The 12631-nt window shown below is 32.2% G+C and overlaps 2 protein-coding genes across 2 annotated transcripts; both read left to right on the plus strand.

Annotated features, from left to right (window-relative positions):
• The first annotated feature begins 5463 nt into the window (after window positions 1-5463).
• Window positions 5464-7333, plus strand: LOC106415394 (thioredoxin domain-containing protein 2-like). The gene is made up of 2 exons (XM_013856092.3): window positions 5464-5871; window positions 6136-7333. The coding sequence occupies exons 1-2, from the start codon at window positions 5626-5628 to the stop codon at window positions 7270-7272; spliced, it is 1383 nt and encodes a 460-aa protein (XP_013711546.2). The 5' UTR covers window positions 5464-5625; the 3' UTR covers window positions 7273-7333.
• Window positions 7334-8456: 1123 nt separating this feature from the next.
• LOC125588839 lies at window positions 8457-11656 on the plus strand. Its single transcript, XM_048760704.1, has 3 exons — window positions 8457-8849; window positions 9637-10678; window positions 10769-11656. The coding sequence occupies exons 1-3, from the start codon at window positions 8507-8509 to the stop codon at window positions 11478-11480; spliced, it is 2097 nt and encodes a 698-aa protein (XP_048616661.1). The 5' UTR covers window positions 8457-8506; the 3' UTR covers window positions 11481-11656.
• The last annotated feature ends 975 nt before the right edge of the window (window positions 11657-12631 follow it).

The raw sequence follows: 12631 nt of genomic DNA on the forward strand, positions 1-12631 counted from the left end.
AAACAATACATATTTAATAAGTTTTCTTAATATATGTGAAAAGTCTAGAATATGCATCTTTTAAAAATAGAAAGAGTACTTTATACTTTCTCTATGTTTCTAAAAGATCAATATTCTAGTTTTTTCACACATTTTAATAAAACACATTAAATTTGCATAATTTAATGTGTTTATCTTCTTTTCACAATTTTAAGCCAATAAAAATTAATTAGTGCAATTAAGATTTTTGAAGTTTGCAATTAGTTAATAAAACATGAATTGAAAATATAAAAAATAAATCTTTTATAAACAAAATTTTTCTAGAGAGTAGTATTTTGTATTATAAAAAATTAAAAACAGATCAATTTACATCTGTCTTTCATTAATTTTGTGGGTGTTTTTCAAAACCAACCCATATTTTCAAGTCAAACCCAAAACCAACCCTCTTTTTTTTGTCCATACTATTCATCAATAAAATTTTCATACTATCCTTATGTTTTTGAATTATTCACAAAATTGCCATTTTTATTTATTTTTTTATTAATTTCGAAATTAACAAAAAATCAAATACACCCTAACCATTTCTTCTTATTTACAAAAATGGCATCATCATCAATTTTTCCAACCACCATTTTTGAGCTCTAAAGCTCTAGAATTCAATTTTCAACCACTTTTTTTCTCATTATAACCCAAAAAACTTCATTTCCTCTCATCTCCTCTATATTTCCATCTAAAAAACTCTCATAACTATCATTTTCATAATCACAAACTTCATATTTTCGAGTTTCTTCATTAGTGAATCGTTAAAGATGCTTCTTTTTGCTCATATTTGGAGTTTGGACGGTTGAAAAGGTTGGAAACGAGCTTTACACATGAAAAATGTAACTATTTACATGGTTTTCGTTCTTTTTCAGATCTGTGTCGCGACGGTAGACTGTTTTGTATGTCTACGCCTCCGTGGAGACTTACGATGCAGTCTATTTGTCAACGCACGGGTTAGTTTTGCAATTGACCAGACAAATTTTTTTTCTAACGCAGACTTCCCCAGTAGTCTCCGTCTTTACCTTTGACAACAAAAATAAAACTTTCGGTAGACTTACTAAGACGTCTACCTAAAAGAGGTTAGTTTTTCATTTGACCGAACTTTTGACTTTTCAAAATAGACTTCAACGGAAGTCTACAAAATGTAGACTGCCAACGAAGTCTATAAAAGGTCAGTTTTGCATTTGACCAAAACTTTGACTTCGTGGAATAGGTTAGTTTTGTGTTTGACCAAAAAGTTTAAAAAGCAATCAAAAATTTATTAAATTGTAGACTTCATATGCAGTCTTCTTATCTTAAAAAAAAAATGTAGACTGCGTATAAAGTCTACTTTTTAATTTTGGTCAAATGCAAAACCAACCCGTCGGATTTGAGAGTAGACTTCACAAGAAGTCTACACACCCGTAGACGTTCATTTTAATCTACTGATTTGAAGTCAAACTTGGTCAATTGCAAAACTAACCTCTTTCAAAAAAATTCAAACATGTAGACTGCATATGAAGTCTAGTTCTGAAAGTCAAATCTTGGATGAATTCTGGTCAATTGCAAAAAGTAACCTTTTTAAATTGTAGACTGAAATGAAAGTCTACATGTACAAAATTACAACTTTTATTCAACTATAGAAAGCAACCCGTAAAATGGTCAATTGCAAAAACCAACCCAAAGAGTAGACCTATTTGACAGTCTACGTCTGTAAACTGAAAAGAACGTCAACATCTTCAGAGACTAAATATTAAGTCTTCATAGAAAAATCTATAAAAATGTGAATTTGTGTATTATTCATTAAATTTTTTCTAGTTTTTTTGTTTGACAGTGTGTGTTAGTTAATCCTAATGGGTTTGAGTGATTTTGAAAATAATTTTTTTTTTATAATTATGAAGGTATAATTCATTTGATTTGACAATGTTGTTAGCTAATAATTGTAGACGTATTTCTAAGTCTTCGTTTATAGTTTTGCTAGTAAGGCTGAGCTTGTTTCAAAGCTGAAGTCGGTGACTGTGGAATATAATTTTACATTTTCAGCATATAAGACAACAAAAACTCTGTATGTGGCTAAGTGTCGTGTTCAAGGATGTGGTTGGAAACTTAGAGCGAGTGTGAAGTATGGGCCAAAGACATTTTGGGTGACAAAATATTCGAAAAGGATGAAGAATCGGAAAGGTTGAAGAATGTTCCTTGTGCATGATGGCTGTACACATGGTAAACTTCTTGAAATGACACAAGAAGATTATGATCTGGACAACAAAATTGAGAAGATGGTGCTAACCTATTCCTTACCAAACATCATTTAAAACAAATGACTCCGAATAGGAATATACTCCTCTTATGCCTGTCACGAATAATCGACAAGTACGGAACTTGATCGAGTTATCTAAGACACACTTTGTACGCCTTTGTGTATCAAGCCTGCGCCAATACACTAAAAAAATTTGGATTGACTATATGTTAAATAATAAGTGTAGACGTTTTTGTAAATCTACAAATGTAGACTGCAGTTGAAGTCTACGTCGTAAATTCTATTAAAAGTGTATTTGTGTATTATTCATCATATTTTTTCATGATTTAATTATTTTACAGTGTATGTTAGTAAAATTTTAATGGTCTTGGATGAATTTCACAATTTAATGTGTTATAATTATACACTTGATACTTATTGCAAATTGTTTTGATTAGTGTTATTCTTGAAAATTTTTGGGAAAATTTTGTATAGATTTTCTTCTTCTCACATGTGTGTTAGTTATTATTTTAGCTTATGGTGGTTTTACTTGTTTGGTTGGTTAGATCTTGTGAAAAAATTGATATCTAACAAAAAATTAATAATATCATACAAGTGAAAACAACTAAAAATGAATACAATGTTTATAGATTATGCATTAAAAAATTATTTAAAAATTAATATTTTATTATGAAAGTTATTACAGAGCAATATATTAAAAAGTATTCTTGAGTATGTTTGATTTTTCATAATCTTGATGCTTCAAATAAAGTCTTGGAAAAAGTACCTGCCAAATAAGATAGAGTTATGAGAAAAACATAAGATAAAAAATGAAATCATATTTTAGTAGACTTTTTATTAAGTCTACGTAAAGTTATTGTTTAGTAGACTTTAGTTGAAGTCTACACTAATGGAAAATTTTCATATCTAAAAGTGTGCATTTAGAAAATTTGAAAATACTTTGTTCTGGAAAATATTTCAAAAATGGTTTTTTGTCATCCTTGTAACAAAGCAAAAAGATAATGTATGAATCTATAAATTTAGTTCATTATAAACACAAAATATCTTATAATGAATATATGGAAAGCTTACATTTTTGGGAAGATGATTTGAAAATATTGGAAGAGAATACCTGCAAAATAAAATAAAATTTTAAAAAATAAGATAAAAATTAAAATCATATTTGAGTAAACTTCTAATGAAATTTGCTTAAAATTCAAGGCTAGTAGACTTCATTTGAAGTCTACCAGCCGTAAGTTTTAAGTAGATTTCAAATGAAGTCTACTCTATCAAAAAAAAATAGATCTGAAAATAATACATTAAAAATATGAAATAAGTTTAAATCTAAAAAACTTTTAAAAATATGATTTAATAGACAAAATAGTTATAAATTAAAGACATATTAATATGAATTTTAATATGTAACTTTATTTGAATATAAATACTAGAACACATATTTTAAATCTATAGATGTAAACCTTACATTTCTAGGAGGAGAAGAGAACAACTATGGAAGAAAATACCTGCAAAATAAGATAAAATTATTAAAAAACATAGAAAAAAAATTAAAGTCATATTTTTGTAGACTTCCAATGAAGTCTGCTTAAACTTTGTGGTTTAGTAAACTTCATATGAAGTCTGCAAGCTTTAGTAAACTTCTTTAGAAGTCTACACTGTCTGATAATTTTCAGATCTGAAAAAATCTATATATTTTGAAATGTGAAAATAATTTTAAATCTGAAAATACTTTACATAATAGAATTTATAAGGTAAACTAGTAGCAAATTAATGTAGAGAGCTTGATCTATAAATTTATTTGAATATAAACATGTAAATACATATTTAAAATCTATTAATCTAAAACTTACATTTTTAGAGGAGATGATGAAATCCATGAGTGATAATACCTACCAAAAAAAGATAATATTGTGAGAAATAAACATAAAAATACACATTTAAAATCTATAGATCTAAAACTTACATTTTTTAAAGGAGAAGATGAAAACCATGAATCATAATATCTAAAATGACAAGATAATATTGTGAGAAAGACTTGAGAAAATTTTAGAGAGAAAGAAGATAATGAGAGAGATTTAGAAACAATTGAGAGAATTTTAGAGAGAAGAGAGAAAGTTTTAGAGAGAAGGGAGAGAGTTTTAAGAACTTGTGCAGCCACTTTAGAGAGAGATTGAATAAATTTTGTTTATATAGGGAGACAAAAATGTAACTAGGTTAAAATTTACGATACTGTAGACTTCGTTTGAAGTCTACTAAAATTAAAATTTTGGAGTAGATCTTACTATAACATAGTAGACCTTTTTGGAAGTCTACTATAATAATTTAATTATTGTTGTTTATTCTTTATTATTTTAATAATTTTAATATATGATTTATTAAATTTATTTCTTTATTTTTTAATAGTTATAGTATATGATTTCACTTTTTTATTCTTAAGGAACTTAACTTAGTTTAAATATAATGATTTTTTGTAAAACAAATTGAAAAATATAGACTGAAAAAGACGTCTTCAGATAAATAGACTTTATTGTAGGTCTACGAAACCCTAAACCACAAATATCAAACCCTAAATGTTTTGCTTGATAATCAAAAAGTCTCATTTATACAAAATATAAACTACTAAACATTAATATGCAGATTTAAGTTAATAAAACAAAAAAAAAAACAAAATCTAAAATCTAACCCTATGAAATCAACTACTAAAAGACATAACATGTTAGAACCTTTTGTTTCTAAACTATGAACATAGTCTAGCACATGATAACCAAATTAGTATATATTCTTCAAAATTGTTCGATTATATGAAATTTTAATTTATTTACTTCATATTATCCATTATATTGATGATTAGTTAAAAATATCACAATAATTATTTTTATACATTTTCAAAATTAAATTAGTAGACCAAATTAGAGTGTAGACTACAAAACAAGTCTATAAAGTAGACTTCGTAGGAAGTCTATATATATGTAGACTTCTTTTATTACGTGTAGACTTCCAAAGGATAGAAACGTAAAATACATTTATGTTTTTTGTTTGGTCATAAGGGTGAAATAGTACTTTCACTACTCCTTTAGGTTGGTTTTGCATTTGACTGAAAGTAGGGTACACTTTTACATTTGACTTGAATATTTGGGTTGGTTTTAGCAAATGTCCCTAATTTTGTTTTATTAGGAAACACATATTTAATCAAATCTTTGTCTCTCTCTGTCCGTAGAGAATTTATCGGGACATAAATCTTCTTTGACCATCCCTTCACCTTCACTTTCATCATTTCTCGGAAGATAAAAAGAAAATTTAAGAGAGAGATCAGAGAGAAAGAGAGACAATAATTTTATCATTATAAAAAAAAACTCTCTGTGTTTGGCGAGATGGGAAACTGCGCCATCAAGCCAAAGGTTCTAAAAGATTCCGACGAGGATCTCGTCCCGGTTGAGCGAGACACGACGGTTCACAACAAGGATTCGGGTGAAAAGAGCAAGAACAATGCTCCTAACGCGGCCGATGAAGAAGCCGCTGCGGCACGGCGGAGCGAGAAAGGAAAAGAGATTCTGATTGAAGATGATGCGGAGGATGGAAACAGCAAACGTCAGTCTCTCAGTCTCTTGTTTCATGAGGTAAATTTTCACATTCATTTATCAAAATCATTTAAAACAAAAAGATACAATCCATATTCAAATGTTTTTTTTACGTAAGTGGTTGTACAATCATCCCATTACTCTTTTGAATATAAATATTTGTAAAAAGGCATCTAAGAAATAGTAAAAAAAACCTATTATAAAATATCGTTTAAAATATCTTCTTAAGCTGTCAAGTGGTTTGTAAGAGAGTATTGATCTATATTTAACTTGTAAGAATTATGGAGGAAATGTTTTAAACAGGACAAGGCAATAGTTAAAGAACTAACGGGTCATTCTCCGGCAAAACCAGTGATTAACAACAACAAAGGTGATGTTTCTTCAGAGGTTTCAAAGCTTGATGATGTTTCTGCCCCGGCGACTTCTAATGTAATAAAAGCTCCAGAAACATTTGACGTTCAAACTCGAGATGACCTTCATGTCAAGATTCCAAATGAATCAAAGGTCAAGACTCCTGAGACGCCTAAAGCTAAAGAAGCTGAAGAGAAAGAAGTTAACTATTCAGAGAATTGGGAAGTTAAGTTTCCAGAGGAATCAGAAGCTACCAAAAAATCTGAAGCTGTCAAGGTTGTAGAAGACTCGAAACCTCCACAAGTTTCTAAAGTTTCTGCTCCTATATTATCTGAAGTGAAGGTTACAAAAGAGAAAGATGTCCCTGAGGTCTTGGAGGATAAGAGTGTTTCAAAAGTTAGTGAGGTTCATGCTCCTACTGAATTGTCTGAAGTGAAGGTTACTAAAGAGCCAGAGGTTCATGAGGTCTTGGAGGATAACAATGTTTCAAAAGCTTATGAAGTTGATGCTCCTCCTAAATTGTCTGAAGTGAAGGGTACAAAAGAGTCAGATGTTCCTAAGGTTTTAGAGGATAAGAATGTTTCAAAAGATTCTGAGGTTCCTACTCCTCCTGAACTATCTGAAATAAAGGTAACAAAAGAGTCAGATGTTCATGAGGTCTTGGAGGATAAAAATGTTTCAGAGGTTTCTAAAGGCAAGACTGATGAAGTTAAAGCCGCAGAGTCAGAACTTCTAAAAGTGGCAGAGGTTCAATCATCTAAAGATTTAGAGATTAAAGTTCCAAAAGTTTTTGAAATAAAGACTCCTGAGACATCAAACGTTAAGGTTGGATCAGATGTGAAGACTAAGGTTGGATTTGAAGTCAAGACTAATCAAGAAGCATCTGAAGTAAAGACTACAAAAGAAAAAGAGGTTCCAGAGTTTCTAGACGCACAAAAGAAGATTGATAGATCTGAAGCACAGATTCTTGAGGACATCAAACTCTCGGAAGAGAATATGGCTGTGACGGGTAAAGCAGAGGAAGGAGAAAAAGGTTTGTCTTTTGAGAAGAAAGTCAAAGGGATTACAATGTCTGACTTAGTCACTTAGATAACAAATGAGTTACAAGAGAGTCAAGAGAAATTACGTAATATGTTTTTATTTCTAAATATGGGGATTAGTTTTCTATGTGCATGTCCCCAATTTGTTGTACACTTTTCATCATTTCTAATTTTTTTTTTGTTATTTCTAAATCAAAGAAAATTGGTTGATCAGTTTTATAGACGGTCTAATAGGATATGATAGGATATATATTTGGAATCAGTTCAATAAACTTAATTATTTTTCAAAACTAAAATTTATTATTATTAGTAAATAAAAGTCCGTAAATGATATCCTTGTGAAAATAGTTTTTTGATACTACTTATCTTTAAAAAAGGATGTGTGTGTATATATTTAATCAGTATAAATAAATATTACTGAGACAGAAAATAAACACATTTTGGTTTCAAAAGAGAAAGAAAATAAACATCCCCATTATTCATTCAAAAAAAATAAACATCCCCATTTTTAATAGAGAAAAAGACTAGGATAGCACCAAACTAAGTTTTTGTTCTCAAACTAACACTCAAAACTCAAAGTCACAAAAATAGGTTTCATTAAAGAGGTAAATATACACTTATATCTCTTTGGTTAATTAATTCAAACCTTAGGGTTTAGAGTTAAGAGATAGGGGTTTTGAAATTAGAGTTAAATTTTTATTTTTTTGTCAACCAGGGTTTAAAATTTTATAAAATAAAAAATAAATACTAAAAAATTAAAAATAAAAATTTAAAAAACAGTTTCAAAAAGTATTTTTGAATTATAAAAAGAAAATTTGAAAAAAAAAATTCGAAAAAAATGTTTCAAAAAAGAAAATACAAAAAATTTCGAATCTGAAAATATATAATCTGAAACTATAAAAAAATTTTATTTTTTTCATTTTTTATTTTATTTTATTTACTTTTATTTATTTTTGTTTGTTTATTTAATTTTAAACCAAAGGTATTAAGAATATTTTACTCTTTAATGAATATTATTTTTGTGACTTTATTCTTCTAGTATTATTTTTTTGACAAAAACTCAAAAGGTGCTATTGACAATTTTTTTAATAAGAGGATAGTTATATATATGGACCCAACAGAGTTTTCTATCCTTATTGGGCTTAACACACAAGGGCCCATATTTAGTCACTAATCACGTGGTTCGCACGTGTGCAAGGGGTTACTTCGTCTTCCCCAACTACTGAAAATTCTAAAACCCTTCCTCTCTCTCCGCCATTACAATCACACTCTCGAAAAAAAGAATGAACCTTTCCAAAACCCTATTCCTCCGCCTCGTCGCTCACCACCCGCCGCGTCCTCAGCATCGGCCGATCTCCTCATCTCAGCTCGCTCCGAGGCGTGCTCACCACCACGAGGAAGAGTCTCGGGGAGTTAAGGTTTCGGTGTGGTGGGACTTCGAGAACTGCCACTTGCCCAGTGGCGCTAACGTCTTCAGAGTGGCGCAGTCCATCACAGCCGCCGTTAGAATCAACGGGATCAAAGGACCAATCACGATCACCGCCTTCGGAGACGTGTTGCAGCTGTCGAGAACGAATCAGGAAGCTCTCTCGGCGACGGGAATCAACCTCGCTCATGTCCCTCAAGGTTCGGTTCTTTTCGCAAAATCTCTGCTTTTCTGATTCATTTCTAGGTTTAGTCCGAACCTTAACCCGAACCGAAAAATTGAAATCCATATGAACTGGATTTTAGAGCTATTTATTTTCGGGTTCGGCTATAAGAGGAACTACTAGAATTCGAATTAAAATCTGAAAATATTTAAAATTAGTTTGTTTTTAATATGTTAAAAGATAATTTAGATATTTTAGAATGTTTTAAGGACTTTCATAGTTTGTTTTATTTGTTTTATTTGTGATTTTGAATTTAGTTAGTTTCGGAAAAATCATTGAACCGAAAAAATTGAAATCCGATCTGAATTATTATAATTTTTTTTTTTTTTTTTTGACATCATAATAGAATTATAAAAAAAATTAAACGGGATTTAAGCGCTATGTACTTTCGGGTTGACCCGAACCGAAATCCAACTTAAAATCCTAAAATATCCAAAATTAGTTAAATATGTTGATTTTTTATATATATAAGATAATTTAGATATTTTATATCTTTTTAAGTTTTTGTAATTATTTATATTTTGAATACTTTTCAGTTTAACTAGCTTTTAATTAAATTTTTGAATGATTTATACGTTTTGAATATTTTTGGCCAATTTGTATATATTTTTGTAGATTTTACTGGTAATAACATAATCTGAACCGAACCCAATTTAAATTTAGTAAAATCTGAATGGAACTTATGAACATGGTACAGAACAGGACACTGAACTTCCAGACCTATCCACTTCTATATGAAAAGCTTACTTTTTCTTTGTATTTAGGTGGGAAGAACAGTACAGATAGAGCTCTCATTACTGATCTAATGTGTTGGGTTGCTCAGAACCCACCTCCTGCTCACCTCTTCCTCATCTCCAGCGACAGAGACTTCTCCACCGTCTTGCACAAGCTCAGGATGAGCAACTACAACATCTTGCTCGCTGGCTACGAAGAAAGATCGCTTGGAGTGTTGTGCAGCGCTGCTTCCATCATGTGGGACTGGAAGGCTTTAGTCAGAGGAAACAACTTAACCGGTAAATGCTTTAACCAGCCGCCTGATGGTCCTTATAGCTCTTGGTATGGTCACTATAAAACCCCTCTTCTTGACCCATTCGCCGCATCCACCAAGCAACAGGAGTTGCAGGAATCTAGTTTAGATACTAATCATGTACCGGAAGAAGTTGTTAGGGAGATTGGTTTGGTGTTGAGTTTGTATCCTAAAGGAGTGGCTATTACTGAACTGCGTGAGCAGCTGAAGAAGAGGAATGTGCCGTTGGGTGAAGAGTTTTATGGATATAAGAGGTTTTCGAGGTTTCTGTTGTCTATGCCGGAGATCTTGGAGGTTGTTCCAAAGGGAGAAGGTGTGTTTCTTGTTCATGCTTGTAAGAATGTGGAGGAGATGCCTCATAAGGTGAAACAGAATGTTGAAGATGTCAAAAAGGAATCTGAATCACAAGAGAGTTCTCAAGAATCTGAATCACAAGAGATAGGACTAGAGCATCTCCAAGAAAAGAAACAGGAAGGGGTTGTTAGTGAAGGGAAAGTGGTGGATGATGAGGACTTAGAATCTCAAACTGCATCTTCCACTTCTAGTGAATCTGCTAAGGAGGTGAGAGCAGACGCTGAAGCAAGCAAGGGTCAAGGGCTTTTAAGACGGCTGCTGAAGAGATTCAACTTGTTTGGTGGAGGAAACAAAGAGCTTAGCAATGAACCAGCAGGTGGAGATGTAGTAGATGACGTTTTTGCACAAGATTCTTTTTGGAAAGATGTTGAATCTTTCATCAATTCTCCAAGAGGCTTTGTCGTTGTATCTCACTCACCATCAAGGTTCTTGATTCTTCTCTTTCCCTTATTAGTGTTTCTGCATTAGCTATCTATAGTAAACTGTTCTGTCTTTTTTTTCTGTGTGTTGTACAGAGAAGCGTTAGCTAAGAATCTTAAGGAGGAAGGACATTCATCTCTCAAGCAGCTGGATCTGTCCAAAACGCTTGAGTTAGTCTCTCTGTTGATATCAGATAAGAAATGGATCAAGGAGAATCCTTCTGAAGCTCTACCTTTCAGAGTAACTCGGTTCACCTCTTGTCCTAGCAATCCTCACGCCTCTAGTGCATTGAGATCCATGTTTGTGAGTTTGTCAAAGTCTCAGCCTGAAGAAGCAGAGTCCAAGAACAATGGTGTTAGCGAGAGATCAAGAAGCGAAGTGATTGCGGATTGTCATAAGCTGATAAAGAAGATAACAGAGGAAAGCCCCGGAGGCTACAACATGAGCAACTTCAAGAAAGACTTCTTGGATGAGTTCAAGTACCGTTTGGATTATCAGAGCCTCGGTTATCCGAAGCTGCAGGCGTTGATACAGATGATGCCTGAGGCGAGGATTGAATCAGGTTACATTGTTCCTTCATCAACACAGGCTCCGTATGCATCTGACTCATCATTAGACAAAGAAGTTGGTTCAGTTTCCAAGAAGGAGAAAGGGGATGAAACAGAGAGGGAAGTACTTAAAATCCTAGGTTGTTGGGACAGTGTTGAAGATGATGAGAAGACTAGTGGGTTTGGTAAAGATAAGCTTGTTGATGGAATATTGACAAGCTTGCGAGAGAAACCATCTTGTGAGTCTAGAGTTCAATAAAAGTAACTCAACTTGTTGTATTCTCTTGAGACAGTTCGATGCACTACGTCTCTATTGTTACTACTTTTGATTATGATCACTTGGCACAAGGCATCCCCATATGATTGTATAACTTCATTGCTATGTTCTCAAAACAGCAACTTGGGCCTTCAATTTCATACATGCAGGTTACTATTGATGTAATAGAAATTGGTTTAGACACGCCTAGACCTCCCGTTTAGGTGGTAAATCAGTCCTAACCAAAACGATTTTCATAAAAAAAATCCAGTTTATACAATTTAAAGCATTCTAAATTGGTTTAAATCAGTTGAAATATATCTGAATTAGTCTAAATTTGTTAAATTAATTAACAATGTTAATACAAGTTTACAAATTTATTTCTTTTTTGTTTTATATATCTAGTTTTCATAGTTCATCAAAATAATTTTATAATTAAAGCCAAAAACTAAAATGTTTACGTCTACGATTAGTCCTCTACAAAATGTTTAGTGATCGTCTAGCGATTTCTTGAAGACTGATAGAAAGTTTTGAACTTTGATCGATTTGATTAGTTTACATTCCTTCAATCTAATAATACAAATCATACATTAGGTTTTAAAAAAAAGACAAGACCAAAGTAGAGTTTGGATTTGCTGCTTTCATAGGCTTCTTGAATAGCCTCTCCGCCTCGGAAGAACAGTTTGAGTTTCCGGTTTTCATCAGCGCCGGTCTCTTGAAGAGCCTCTCTTCTTCGTCTGTAGAGTTTTCGTTTGCTCTCTTCATCCGATTCTTGAAAAGCCACTCTGCTTCCTCTGCATTTGCTTCCTTTGTGGTGTCTGAAGAGGAACAAGAAGCTTCTCACTTTTGTTGTTGTTCTTTGTATTTTCTCTGTTCATCATAGGCGGCTCTCTTAGAGTGATCAGATAAAAGACTCCAAGCATCGAAAACAAGATTAAACGCTTCTTTGGCGCCGTTAAACTTGTTCTTGTCCGGATGGAGAAGAAGCGCCGGCTTCTTGTATTGTTTCTTGACTGTTACGTAATCAGCTAAAGGATCCACGTTGAGGATTCCATACCAATCCGACTCGCCTCCTCCTCTTTTGTTAAGGTTTGATGCAGAGACATAAACATTAACCATCGTCGATACTTGTCTTAGCCTTGCTTACGGTTGCC

Source organism: Brassica napus, chromosome A2, assembly GCF_020379485.1.
Source record: "Brassica napus cultivar Da-Ae chromosome A2, Da-Ae, whole genome shotgun sequence".
NCBI classification, from domain to species: Eukaryota; Viridiplantae; Streptophyta; class Magnoliopsida; order Brassicales; family Brassicaceae; genus Brassica; species Brassica napus.